This window comes from Serinus canaria, chromosome 9 (assembly GCF_022539315.1).
Source record: "Serinus canaria isolate serCan28SL12 chromosome 9, serCan2020, whole genome shotgun sequence".
In the NCBI taxonomy this organism is placed as follows: Eukaryota; Metazoa; Chordata; class Aves; order Passeriformes; family Fringillidae; genus Serinus; species Serinus canaria.
In genome coordinates, this window is record NC_066323.1 from 9,540,256 (window position 1) to 9,553,724 (window position 13,469).

Here is a 13,469-nt window from a genome sequence, read left to right on the forward strand (position 1 = left end):
CCCCCTGCCCCCGGATGGTGCACGCGGTGCGGGCCCCACCCCGGCCCCGCACGCTGGGGAAGCCCCCCCGCGCCGCGCCCCTGGAGCTCCGGCTCCGCCACCCCTTCCTCCCCTCCTGCCCCCCCGCCTCCTCCTGCCGCCGCCGCCGGGAGCCCGGACGGCCCCCGACCCGCCCCCGGCCCCGCTCTTAAAGGCGCCGCCCCGCCGCTTTACGTAACGGCGGGGGTGAGGACGGACAGACGGACAGATGTTTGGATGAGCACGGGGATGGACGCACGGACAGACTCACCGCGGAGCAGTGCCAGGCCCCGGGACCGATCCACTGCACCGGGGACGCGGACTGCCCTGCACTGCCAAAATCTCTGCTCCCAGGTGAGTTGGAAGGGGGCCGTTCCCTCTGTCCTGGCGGGGCTGGCGCTTCCCGGCCGCAGCAGGCCTTCCGCAGCCCCAGCCCGGCCTCTCCGGACACTTTGCAGAGTTACCGCAGGGAGAGAGCTCTGCCAGGCGCAGGCAGGAGCTGCGGGAAACGACGTCCCTCCAACAAGTAAATCATCCCCGGGGGAAGAGGAGGGACCAGAGCTATGCCGGGACAGCCCATAAAGCGCGAGCTGGGATCCTGGAGAAGCTACCGCACACCCAAATAGTGCGACTTCTAGAGATGTGGTGTTTGTAAAGCAGAAGATGAGACCGGCATGAGGGACAGGGGAGAAGAGCAGAGAGAAATTGAAGTTATTTAAATGCAGAGCCCCAAACCCATGCAGTCTCACCCGAGCAGGCCTCTGGGGCTGAGGAAGCAGGTCCTGCCCTCCCAGAGCTGCCCTAGGCTCTAAGCAGTATCCACACTTGCATATCTACCCTGGCCCACGGGACCTCCAGGATGAGGGGCAGGAACAAGGCATGAACAAGTGCTGGCTTCCTGGGACACAGCCACCCACAGGCTCCTCCAGCCACCTTCTCAACAGCAGAGACCTCCAAGGCCATGGCCAAGGGAAACCTGACACTTCATCCTTCTCCCATCATTCATCCATACATCACAGGCTTTTCAGAGTCAATACTGTGATGGGGAAGCAAAAGTAGGACACGAAATGAGGGGGAGGTCTGGGGCCTCCTCCAGTTGTGCTCCTCCACCTCATTACCAGAGTCCTTATTGCAGTTGTTTGTGATAAGGCAGGACTCAGCTGAGTAGCACTGTGAAGTTCAGATTTGCTACTGCACATCAACTGATACTGGAGCTGCTATAGAGCAGCCCTGATGGAACAGAACAGCCTTCCTCCAGCTGCCCAAGCTCACCCATGGCCACAATGCCACAACAGCATCATGGCTTTGCAAGAAGTCACAAGAGAAGGGGTGTGTTCAAGCTTCAACATCTTTATTAAAGCAGACAGCAGGTAATCCAGAACCCCACAAGAGAAACTGAGTGTTCAAGCTTCAAAAATACTTTATTCAAGCAAACAGCAGGTAAATCCAGAAACAGTTTAGCACCCCACAGCAGTCAGATGCCAGCAGTGAGCAAGGCATCCCAACATCCCAGTAGTCACAGCTGTGCTGCCTAGCCAGGAGACAAGCTTTGTCTTTTGTCTCTCTCTGCTGGCTATAAAGCACAAGATTAAATCTGACATCAAGATGCATGCAAACACCACAGTGAGGACTCCCAGACAGCAGCTTTTAGATGCCATCCAGAGAAATGTCACTAGAAACTAGAATGTCAGAGAAAACATTAACACAGACAGGGCTGTAGGAAGTTAGAGAATTAAGAGAAGTTAAGGAAGAACAACAAGTTGCACAAGCCTGGGCATCAGGTTTCTAGAGACCGATGAAAATCCGGCCCTCCAAGCTGGTGAGCACTGAGCTCAGTAACTAGGCTGAGGGCCAGTCCCTGCCCTTTCCTTGCAGAGCTCCAGCTGAACAGCGTCCAGTTCCCAAGGACTACTGCTGGGGCTCAGGTCACTCACTCAGGTTAGGTTTAAATGCCAGATTAAACTGCAGAGTTTAGGTTAAACTAAGCCGCGGGTTAGGTTTAAATGCCAAATCAAACTGCAAAGTACAGGCAACAGCCCCTGGGAACAGGCAGCACGGTTTAGCAGGTGCCACACATCAGCAGTGCTCAGCTTCAGGTGACACAGCAGAGCGGCACCATTAGAAAGCTGACACTGATTTTCCTCCCTCCATTCAACACCCAAGGGGGCAAGACTGGAATTTCCAGCCAGAACTGGAGAGTGAGCAGCCCATGCACACACACCAGCACCCTCCCAGTGCCACAGCAGGCCAGCCTCTCTAAATACTACATGTACCCATCCAGAGCAGTGACCAGTGCCCTCCAGACAGCTGTCAGCCCCAAGCCCTACATTCACCTTTAATTCCTCAGGTCTTTGTAACTAATTTGAAGGAAGTTTACAACACCAGAGAGCACACAGTCTAACTTGCCTAGTTTCCACTAAACACTCAAGCACCACTCTTGTGACTGAAGGCAGGAAGCCAATTCAAGACAGCACAGCTATTTGAAACAGTTCAGCCTATGGAGAAGGAAGTGTCTAAGGATGTACACAACAGACTGAAGATTGTATCTGCATCACCACAGGAGAGTGAAATAATAGGACTGCAGGAAATTAATCCATGTTAGATACTAACCATCAAGCTTCGCAGATGACATTGCGTGATAAGCATAGAACAATTATGGGAAACACTGTCCCCGATAATTACGTACACCCATAGTGCAACATATGGAGGTCACTGCCTCCGATATAACACTGTGGTAGGCAAAAACTACCTTGTTCTTTACACATTATGGGAGACACTGCCCCCGATAATGTCAGTTAGGTTTCATGATACATAAGGTACTGGAAGTTTGCAGGAAGCTGCCTTTAAAAATTGTGCCAACGCCTAATCTGATGTACAGGGAATTTCTGTATGTTGCCACAGGTGGAACTGGGCTACACAGCAAGGCCCTCTGCTGGGACCGGGGCCAGGAAGGAAGCTGTGCTCCCTGTGAGAGCACACAGCATCCAGAAATGGGAGCAGGAAGAAGTCTGAAGCCCACAGAGGGGCACAGACCCCATAAGGAAGACAAATTTCTAGTATTGGAATTTCCACCCAGGTTTTCAGCATTTCAAGGATTACTTTGGAGTGCACAACCTGGAGACTCACTACCAGGTTTGCACCTTCAAGTTTCTTTCAGAGGGGTGTTTTCACCACAGAAAGCTTAACTGCTAGTTTTCCGAAACTTTTTGAGGGTCTTGTTTTGATTACTTTAAATGCAAAGTTCCAGTATCATGTTTGATTGTAATAGCAGATGCTGCTTTATTCAAAAACGACAGTATAACTGTCATAATTATGGAAGGCACTGCTTCCGATAATTATCTTCTATAAAAAAAACACACCATTTATAGTGAACACTGTCACTGATAAATAAATAAAGAAATAAATATCTCAGTGCCAAACAAGAGCCAACCTGCAAAATGACATCAGTCAAAGAGAGTTTGGCCAGCAAGAGACTCGATTTCACACAAGGCCCCTGAAGCAGCAAGGTCTGAAGTGCCAGTCTAAAGACATTTCTGCTGCAGGACTTGCTGAGGTGCCAGCCGAGGATATCAAGGGGACATTGGATAATCTTTGGGTCATTTTCCCTGGGTATTGATACCTGCCTTGGCAGAAGCAAGCCTACAAGATGTCACTGGGACCCTGCTGTTGAGTACAGGCAGGCAGGCACTTCAGAGTTTGCTGGTAATCCAGCACTTGCGGGCTATTACTACATTGTTTAATTTTTGAACTGCAGCTCCCTGCCAGAGAAGGGACCCTTGTTACAAATGTTGAGAGGAATCCATTCCCTGTTTTGTCACTAGGTTTAGGTGGCCGACAATTAAAAGCCTGAATAGATGAGGTACCTCCCCACTCAAGGTACCAGTTCAGGAAACACCTGAGCTCTTAGTTTTTAAGTACACTGGAGCAGCTGTACATGCCTAGTTTGGACTAAGGTTAGGTGGGAGCCTGGTCAGAGGAGACTTCATGGTAATCTTACTACTGCTTTAAAACTGCCTCCTGTGAATTTCTCAGGGTGAGGTTTAAATTTTATGCTTAACTTTGGTCAAAAACATTTTGTTGCCAAAATATCTACAGGAAAGTAATGCCATGTTAGGGAGTGGGTTTCATTTAGGTTTCAGGGGGTTTGGTTAGGTTTTCTGATATATATAAGGTACTGGAAATCTGCAAGAAGCTGCCATTTAAAAATCATGCCAATGCCTAATCTGAGGTACAGGGAGTTTGTGTGTGTTGCTATAGGTGGAACTAGATCTACACAGCAAGGCCCTCTGCTGGGACCAGGGCCAGGAAGGAAGCTGTGCTCCCTGTGAGAGCACACAGCTCTCCTGTACCTTAGATGAGGTAATCCAGCTGATTGCCGTGTCTTAGATTTCGTTGTCTGTATTCCAGATATCACCCACTAAAGCATTGGCAGCTCCTTTAATGGTCCAGGTTGCCAGGGCCAGCTGCTCTTTCAGCTCATTCACATCCACACTGGTCTTGTTGGCTGCCAGCTGCTCCAGGTTCTCCAGCAGACTCTTCAGGGTGTGGCTGCCTCTGCCGAAGAAGATGTGGCGGAAGGGAGCATCTTTTGGTGAGAGGTATGGAGAGAGGAAGTCGTATTCCACCTGAGTAGAGGTGCAAATAGAGGGTTATACTCTCACCTCCCAAGTTTTTCCTTCCTGATCTGCCCACCTCTGATCCCCACTGAGCCCTTTGCCACAGCAGCTCTGCAAGGGCCAGACCCTCTCTCATGAGCAAGCCATCATGTTACCACTAAGCAAGTGGAAGAGACACCAGTCTGCACGGTGCCCATGGCCCCTCAGGGAAAGGCCCATCCCAGCCAGCACTCTCTTCCTTTGTGAAGGAAGAAAAACCAGTTGAAGATACCCACCTTCATCATCCTGTCATTCAGGGCTCTGCGGACAATCCTGTTTTCCCTGTCACTGTTTTCGATGTCTCTTCTCAGTGCATCTGCAGCTCGCTGGAAGTCTCCACGGGCAAAATACAGCCAGTTCAAGGTCAGCCCCAGTTCCTGCAAGGGAGGAGCTGTTAGCAAACCTGATTTTCTTCTTTTGCTGCTCTCTTACCAAAAGAAAGTGTTGGGCTTTTTTTTTCTTGGCTGTTTAGCCAAGTAGCAGAACAAGTTCCTGGCAGGCTCTTCTGAGGTCACTCCCTACCCACAGTTTCTTGCAGATTTTCAGCAGAGGCACAAATGAGACTGAAAGCTGCACTATGCTGTGAATGATAAGCAGAGAAGAAACTGTTCACATCCATTTCCTCAAGAGCTCATGACATCCAGATCAGCTAAATCTGTCTGCCACAGCTACTCTGCCTGCATAAGGAGCATATATTCTGGCCACACTTCACTACCCTTTTATGTCTAGAGGGGAAAGGTGTCCATCCTGCTGTATCCACTGGCACAGTGCCTTATTAGCACATGGGCCCCATAATCATCAGGGATTTAGTGAACTCAGAGTCCTTCTGACCTTCACATTGCCATTGAAGTGCCAAAGCTTCTCCTGGAATGATAGCAATTCATCACTGTATCTATCCAAGTCCAGGAAGAGCTCATGGTCATGGGTCATCCTGAGAGCTATTTGTCCAGCAACTTCTGCAGCAGTACGCATGAGAGAATACAAGTTGGCTGTCTTCCTTTTCAGGTTAGCCAAAGTGTCCTCAGTAGTGCCCAAAAAGGCATACTCGTCACCTTCCTGCAAGAAAGAAGGGATTGAAGTTAGCCAAGAATGCTTTTCCAGTTAGACTTTTTTCATCCCCACCAAAGGTAATTGTTACCTCCACCCCATCCCATCTCCTTGTGCTGCTAAGGAGCAAAGACTCAACGGCAAAACTCCAAAGCACTGGGAAGGGAATGGAGCTCTTGTATCTCATCCCTGACAGCTTCCAGTGACCAGCAAGATGTTCTGCTTAGTACTTGCTCAGGGCAATGATATCACTTCCACAATGCCCTCTGCTTGCTGACCAGCAGGCTGTAGAACAGCCTTTCACTGATGCAGCAACAGATTGACATCTTTATATTGCTTTTAGCTTCTGATTCATTGACATCTGAGCCACCAGAAAAGCAAGTGACCCCTCTCCCCAAAAACCTACAAGTATTCAGTACTTTGGAACAGAGGCTGTAGGCCAGCCTTGTCCCAGGAGCAGTCTTGACAGCAAGTGCTGCCACAGCCATCAGGTCAGAGGCTGCATCTCCTCCCAGAGGCTCTTGCAAGGACATTGAGCATGGACAGCACCTTTTGCCCTGCCACCCTGGAGATCAGATATCCTCTACAGGGAATGAGCACACCAGGCAAGCACACATTACTTACATCGTAGAAACCAAAGGAAACCACTGGGATTCCTGAGTAGGCCAGAAAAGGGAATGCTGCATTATCCAGATCAAGGGGAACGCTGCAGAAAATAAGACTGAGCAGTTACCAACTAGTTTGGGCACCCCAGGAGAAAAGCTACAAGCTCTACAATTGAAGCTCTGAAACAAAAGAACTCCAGACAAGACTGAAGGAGTCCCAACCAAATCCATTGTCCTATTTGTCCATTCCCAGCCACCGGACTTGGTACAAGGCTGTTCCTGTCCTGCAGGTAGGTGTCTGGGCTGCCTCAGCCAGCTTGGGGCAGCAAGGTTAGTGCTGTACTATTAACACTTGCCTAACCACACATCAGAAGGTAGAGCCCACCCCAGACAGCAGTATGGCACTCCATCAGAATCATACTGTTTGCTCCTTTATGGAGATCTGCTTTCTCCAAATGAAAGAGATGAATGACAATACTTACACTTTCTTTATCCAGTCAAGGCCAACTCTACTATCCAGGTATCCCGAATCCTTTGTGGGGTCCTTTACCTGCACAGAGATGAGAATCACTGCACTTGTTCTGACATCTGCTTGGGCTTCTAGCTCCATCCTGGAGCTTACACTGCTGTGCAGATGCCAGAGTCAGGCGTGCTCCCCTGACCTTTCTCCACACTGGCACATCTGCCACTGAACTGTGGCATTTGCTGATTTTAGATTCTGCATGTGTAAACTGAAATTCCCAGAGCCCAGTTGATTTCAGACAGGGCCCCTTCAGAATCCCAGGTTTTTCTCCTAAATGGGTCTTTCTCTTGTCAAGTGGGCAAAGTGACCCAGCACAGCTCTCTGCTTTCAGTTCCCCCTTAAAACCACAGTCACTTTGACCAGATCAATGCCCTTTAACTCACCCTCTTCATAGTCGTCTCCAGCACTGAGTACAGCAATGGGCTAGCAGAAATCTTGATGTCTTTGGAGCCTGCAAAAAATGAAAGGGTATTTAATATAACTGACACAATCAACCACTACTGCTAGAGCTGCCCACCCCTGATCTGCAGCTACAGTTGCCAAAGGACCTTCAATAGACACAGGACAATCTACTGGGATTTAGCAGAGTTGACTCCTCATGGCTTATGCTGTACCAGCCTCCCAGCTTCAATGACAGCAGGAGAATAAATGGAGTCATGCCAGTCTTCAGCCAAACACCCACCAGTCACCTCTTGGCACAGCCCCCGTTCCTAGAGGTTAAGGGATGTCTATGCAAGCTATTCTAGTCCCACCCACTTTCAAGAAGTACTTGAAAGAGTAGCAGGTTACCCAGGACTGCAGTATCCAAGTTGATGTAAGTGAAGGCTTTGGCATGCAGCGTGGTGGAGTACCCCTAGAAAAAAACAAGTATTTTAATAATGAGAAGTAGCAGTGCAACACCAGAATGTTTAATCCACAGGAAAAACTGCACAGCCATCCTGCAGAACTCTATTAAATAAGCAATACCTCCAACCACTCGGTAGCACCCACAGCTCCGTACTCTCCTGCACTCCAGCTAGCAAAGATAATGCTGCGCCGTGGTTTGTAGTCATCTGTAAAGAGAGAGAGAGAGAGACTCAGAGGTCTGCCCTTTCCCCATGGAGATGCAGATTAGCACTGCGGGCCTGGGATGATGAATTGCCTGCTCCTCAAACAGCGCTGCTGCAGAGAAATGCGCACGTCGCACGGACACTGTACCCTGCCCCCACATGCTGCAGAACTGCGCAGGAGAACAATGCTGTCTGCATTTCAACTCTGTTTTGCTTAGCTGCCTGGGCCCAAAATTAACCCTGGACACAAGTGTGCTCACACTAACTGCCGCCATGCAGTCCCCTCTGCTCCAGCTGGTCAGACACTTCAGTTTTCCCACTTTGGGCCTGGCTGTCCAACAGACAGCTCAAGTTTAATGTTTGCATCCTGTGTTATCCAAGGACACGCTGGTAATTGAGTCATACCAGATACAGGCAGGAGTCCCTTGGAAGTGAATGCTCATTGCAGACAAGTTGCATTGAACAAGAAACAGCTTCTCAGGAAGCTCTTTGGAACACACCTTCTAAAGGACTGCTTTGCAACTGGGCTCTCCAGTGTTAACTCACAGAGAGCTAGACCTGCATCACCACCCACCCTCATGCTTTTGTTCACAAATATTTACCATTTTTCACCATGTCTGAGATCACACGGGCAAGTTCCAACAAGATGGCAGTGCCAACTCCAGCCTTAGCTGCTCCTGGCCCCCAGGAGTCCCTCTGGGCTCCGAGCACAATGTACCGGTCTGTAAAGGAGACAAGATCAAGACCCAAGCTGCAACCTTCAGATTGCAAATACCATTTATGAGAAGAGCAGCTGGCAGCTTCTGTACTAAGAAGAGAGTCTGCAGTCTGATCCCTGAATCTGGCACACTGAGTGCTCTCATTAGTCTTTCCCTGGCAGCATGGTACAGATTTCTCTCTGATCCTCAGGGGAAGGCCTTGATTCTGCTGAGAAAGATTTGTCATCTGTCTGGGAGCAGCTGTCCCATTCCAATGACCACAGAAGAGGAAGGGTTCCTCTCAAAAGTGAGCCACAATGCAGCTGCTCTTACCTGGTTCTTCAAATCCCTTGATAACACCAAAGATGTTCAGAATCTTCCTATCCACCATAACGTTGTTCACAGTCATTTTCACTGTCATCTTGCTGCTGCTGCTCACTGTCACCTTACATCCCATGATATCAGCTGTCCACTCCTCAAGGCATTTGTCTCCATCCATTTTTCTGAGAGAAAAAGAAGATCCTTTGAACTCATTATCCAGCTCTGACCTCATTTAGCTATTGTGTGAAAAATGCACACTGGCAACTGCACGTGCAACCTTGTTCAGGGCCTGCCTCGGACAGAGTCTGCAGTTCTGTACCACTGATTATGCAGGGAGGGGCTCAATGCAGAGGCCAAGAGGAATCCAACACTAGATTAAGTTCAATCTTTAAGACATGAGACATAGACACAAGAGACTCTTCTCCAGCGAGTTCCAGAACATGCTCCCTGTCACACACAGCAGGGAGCAGCAGAGAGCTCTGTCTCACAGCATCTTACAGCACCTGACACCATCCTCACTCCTGGCAAGAGGCCACAGCACTCCAGCCTGCATGACAGCAGAACCACTTACCCAAACAGTCTGGCTGCTGCTTCTCTAGAGATAGTTTGAACAGGAATTTGAGGTAGTCCAGAAGATTCCACTGGTGGGAACTGGGTGTGGTTGAAAGAAGGGAAGCCTGGGGTGAAGGGGTCTCCAGTTCCAAGGTGAGCCTGTGAAAAGCAAGAGGAGTTCTCAAGTCTCACCAGAGTCCAACAGCTTTCCTCTACATAAGGGCACTGCTGGCCTGCCCAGGCTGCAGCCCCCAGCCAGAGAGGTTCTCAAGAACAAACAGAGAAGCCAGTCACATACTCACATGTGCAAAGGGGACATAGGAATCTGCCTTCCTGTCATTTGAGGGGCCCGGGTACATCAGGACACCAACTGCTCCTTCCTTTCTGGCATTTGCAACCTGCAACAAAGAGAAGCATTAAGTGTACATCTGCACTGCAAGCAAGGGAGTCCAGGCAAGAACCTGGAGTAATGGTGCGAAGGTTGTGCTTCTCAGTGCCCAACTCCACAACAGATTTTAACAGCTACCTGACAGATACACAAGGCAGCTGAATCCTAGCAGCTCAGCCCTACTCCAGGCAAACTGTGTCTAACATCCTTTTGAACAGTCAGGACACACCACAGTGTCTCACTCTATGATTCTTTCAGCTCATACTTGCTCCTTGGAGCAGCTTAAAATGTAATATTATTTAATTTTGATTACGCTCCATCCATTTTCCCAAGATGAGGTTAGTCTCAAGACAAGCAGCCACTGGAGGCTCATCTTCACATGGAAAATGGTGGCCAGGTCCCTGTTTAACACACCTACAACCCAGCTCTGGCATGCCACTGGTAAAAACAGTCTTGCACAGCTAGACACCAGTTTGGAAAGTGGGAATGGGATTGGAGAACCAGTGACCACATTTTTTAGAAGCACTTTCTGGCTATGCCTGTCTCAGATGCCTGCAGACAAGGCTGAGTCCAACTGCAAAGGGTCCTGTACCCCAGCCCCCCCAGGAGCACCCATCTGAGGGGCAGCTCTGGGTCAGATATGGAACAGGCTTGCATAGAGAAACACCTGGATCCTTTAGCCTGCTTGGCTATTTGGTTCTGTTCTCTACAGAGGGAACACTACAGCAGCACGCATGGCCACCAGCTGGACACAATACCAGCACTGCTACGTGGTCCAAGGAACAGTCAGCAAGGGCCCTAGTGACACATTGCAGCCAAACTTTGAAAATATCTGGCTACAGCAGCAAGAGGTGTCCTGGAGGCAAGGCTGTCCTGCTCCTGGCAGCCTTATGGCTGTATCTAGTGATATTAGGCAGCTCTGTTCCCAGGCTGGCTCCCAGTCCCCACTCCAGAGGTCTGGTTGCTCCAGCAAACTGCCCGAGGCCAAGAAGAATTGCACCAAGAACAGTAACAAACTCTGCTCAGTCTCAGTGTCCAGACCTGCATGTGGAGCTTTTGTGCAAACAAGCAAGACCAGGCCTGCAGAACAATCCTACATACATGAGTTCTACAGACCTAAAAATGACATACCTCTGCACCTCAAAGTGTAGGAAGCCTAGCTTCCTGCTGCCAAGTCTAGCCAGGCTTTGGGGCAGACACTGCTTACCTTCTCAGCAAGGGTTATTTTTCCAGCTCTGAAGATGATTATAGCTCCATTCATTGAAACACCCAAATTTCGTATCTTCTGAAAATCTTCTTTCCGTCCATAGTTCACATAGATGGGTTTGCCCTGCAATAAAAACACTGGTTATGAATGCAGCAGTTCTATGTCAGTAAGATACCTAAACAGCCTACAGAGTCACTGTAACAGTGACTCCTGTTAGCAGCAGGGAGCTGAAGCTCAGCAATGTAAACCGATCCAGTGCAAGGCGCCTGTTGGAGCAACGCTTCTGCCAAGAGAACCTGTCTGGATTCCAGCAGGGAAGTTTAAAGTTACTCCTGCATCTTGCTGCAGTAAGAATACTATGTGGGCCCACTCCTCTCTCCCCACTCTGACCACCCTACCCAGCTCTCTTAACTGGGCAGGGCTTTATACACTCCCTATCTTAAAGGGACTTATTTTTTAACTGTACAGACACATTTGCAGGATTCTTCTGCAGTCACTTACAGTAACTGTGCCGCTCTTGCTGTATGCCACGTATGCATCAGTACTCTCCAACTCTTCTTGATCATCTTCTATAATGAACACCTGGTTCCTGCTACTGTTAAATGTAGAGAGACAGTGTTAAACTCTCTCACACAAAAATTTAATTAGCTCAGTATTCTGAGTTAGTATTCTGACTGAATTCAGTCTGTGCTCTAACAATTCTGATCAAATCAACGGAGCCTGAAACAGGCAGACTCATCCCAGCACTTCCATGCAAAAATCTCTGGAGTTGGTCACCGACATTAATGAGGGCTGCTTTCTAAGACTAGTAGCAGAAAGAATATCTGCTTCCAAGTCTCTCAGTCACCTCCTAAGAGAAGCTGAGCAAACTCATCTCCGTTGATAAAAAGGGGAAGTAAGACACGAGGGTGTGAGCTGTCAGACAACACAATGCCCATTGACACCCTCCTGAGCTACTGGAGGAGCCACTGCCAGGTGTGCTGCCCTGTCTGGGTGACAAGATAGAGTCACCTACGCCAGTTTTAGACACAGGCAATCTGCCTGTCAGCTGAGTTTTCACTCAATTTTGTTTTCTCTCCACTTCCTAAGCATACTTGGAGGAAACAGCTTCCCCAGGAATCATCCAGAGTGCTGCTTCCAGACCCTCTGGATTTAGAAAGCCTGAAAAGAGGCAGGACCAGTTATTGCTTGGCTAGATTGAGGTTGACTTTGCAGAGTGCTAACCGGTTCACAGTTTTCACATCATTTTAAGCAGAAATTACACGTTTGCTCAAGACTACAGGTATCCATGTACATGTATCCATGTACAGGTATCCATGCTATATGGATGAGATGTGTAATCTCTTCTTTAACGTACCTGCCTTTATCCTGCAGCCTAACGTAGTGCTCATCGTTCCACACGTCATCCAAGCGGAAGCTGGTGAACTGGTCATGAATGTAGCTGGCAGTGCTCTCATCCTCAACCTTGCCAGCTTCAAAAGAATTTTTACCTTCTCTCTGTCTGTAGGTAACAGATATACATATAGCTTAGACTACAGCACCAGGCTGCACTGCAGCCTGCAAAGCCATTTAAGCCGGAGTTTAAAACATGCCACCTTACACAAGACCCTTGTTCTCCAAATAAGCCCAAGTTCTGCTCACAGGAAGTGCCTCTCTCAAAGCTCTAGATAAACCTCCTGCAACCATTACCTCAGGTTGGCCTCAAGACGTGCAGCTGACAGTTTAGAGGACAACATGTTTCTTAATTCAGGCCAGTATAAGATGCGTGGTCCAGGAACCTCTTCTTCCTCTGTTCCATCATCTGAGAAGTAAGATGCAGTAGGAGTCATCTCGCAGTTGCCACTTCCATCCAGACACCTGTTAACCCTCTGCATGCGTCCACGATAACTCAAGTAGCCGATGAGAAACCCTGCGGACAGAACAGGCATTTCTTTGTGCTGCAGAAAGATGACTGAACCCCGCCACACAGCCTCAGAGTTGAGATACATCTCTGCTCTCACCTTTTTTGACGGGCTGGCTTACCCAACGACAGACAAATATGCAGCCTGACATTTTGCCTGAGCTGGCATGTTTTAAGGGGCACTGTAAATCTGATCTTGCACTTGGCAGAGTCCCTCCACCACCACTTGGAAAGGAAAATGCTCACTTCAGGCCAATGGCATTGTTAAAACCTTAAGAGACAAGTACCAAAGGCTTTACTCATCTGTTGACCCATATCTCTACAGAAGTGCTGGGAATTAATGAAGGGAAAACCAAAACTTTGACATGGACCACTTTTCCCTACAGCTAAGTCACAGTTCTCCACAATCAAACTGAACAATTCTTTGTGCCAGTGCTGTACCATAAGTCTGATCTAGACATACTTAGTGACAAGAGGCTGTGGCCTGGATCCTAGCTGTTGAATTA

General features: G+C 48.9%; 1 protein-coding gene and 1 long non-coding RNA gene across 5 annotated transcripts in view; one reads left to right on the forward strand and one right to left on the reverse strand.

Moving 5' to 3' along the window:
• On the forward strand, positions 1-1,679 carry LOC127059936 (uncharacterized). The gene is made up of 2 exons (XR_007778294.1): positions 1-372; positions 477-1,679. It is a non-coding gene; the product is annotated as an uncharacterized LOC127059936 (long non-coding RNA).
• Positions 1,349-13,469, reverse strand: part of TFRC (transferrin receptor) — a 17,844-nt gene continuing 5,723 nt past the window's right edge. For all 4 annotated transcript variants that reach the window (XM_009089127.4, XM_050978198.1, XM_030227075.2 and 1 more), the window contains exons 4-19: positions 12,753-12,972; positions 12,421-12,564; positions 11,565-11,658; positions 11,064-11,186; positions 9,771-9,866; positions 9,488-9,627; positions 8,929-9,098; positions 8,500-8,619; positions 7,815-7,900; positions 7,638-7,701; positions 7,232-7,299; positions 6,808-6,875; positions 6,345-6,426; positions 5,505-5,729; positions 4,910-5,050; positions 1,349-4,643 (exon numbers count right to left, since the gene is read on the reverse strand). In XM_009089127.4, coding sequence (XP_009087375.1) covers positions 4,401-4,643; positions 4,910-5,050; positions 5,505-5,729; positions 6,345-6,426; positions 6,808-6,875; positions 7,232-7,299; positions 7,638-7,701; positions 7,815-7,900; positions 8,500-8,619; positions 8,929-9,098; positions 9,488-9,627; positions 9,771-9,866; positions 11,064-11,186; positions 11,565-11,658; positions 12,421-12,564; positions 12,753-12,972 — 2,084 coding nt within the window. In that variant the 3' untranslated portion in view covers positions 1,349-4,400. The remainder of the gene's footprint in view (positions 4,644-4,909; positions 5,051-5,504; positions 5,730-6,344; positions 6,427-6,807; positions 6,876-7,231; positions 7,300-7,637; positions 7,702-7,814; positions 7,901-8,499; positions 8,620-8,928; positions 9,099-9,487; positions 9,628-9,770; positions 9,867-11,063; positions 11,187-11,564; positions 11,659-12,420; positions 12,565-12,752; positions 12,973-13,469) is intronic.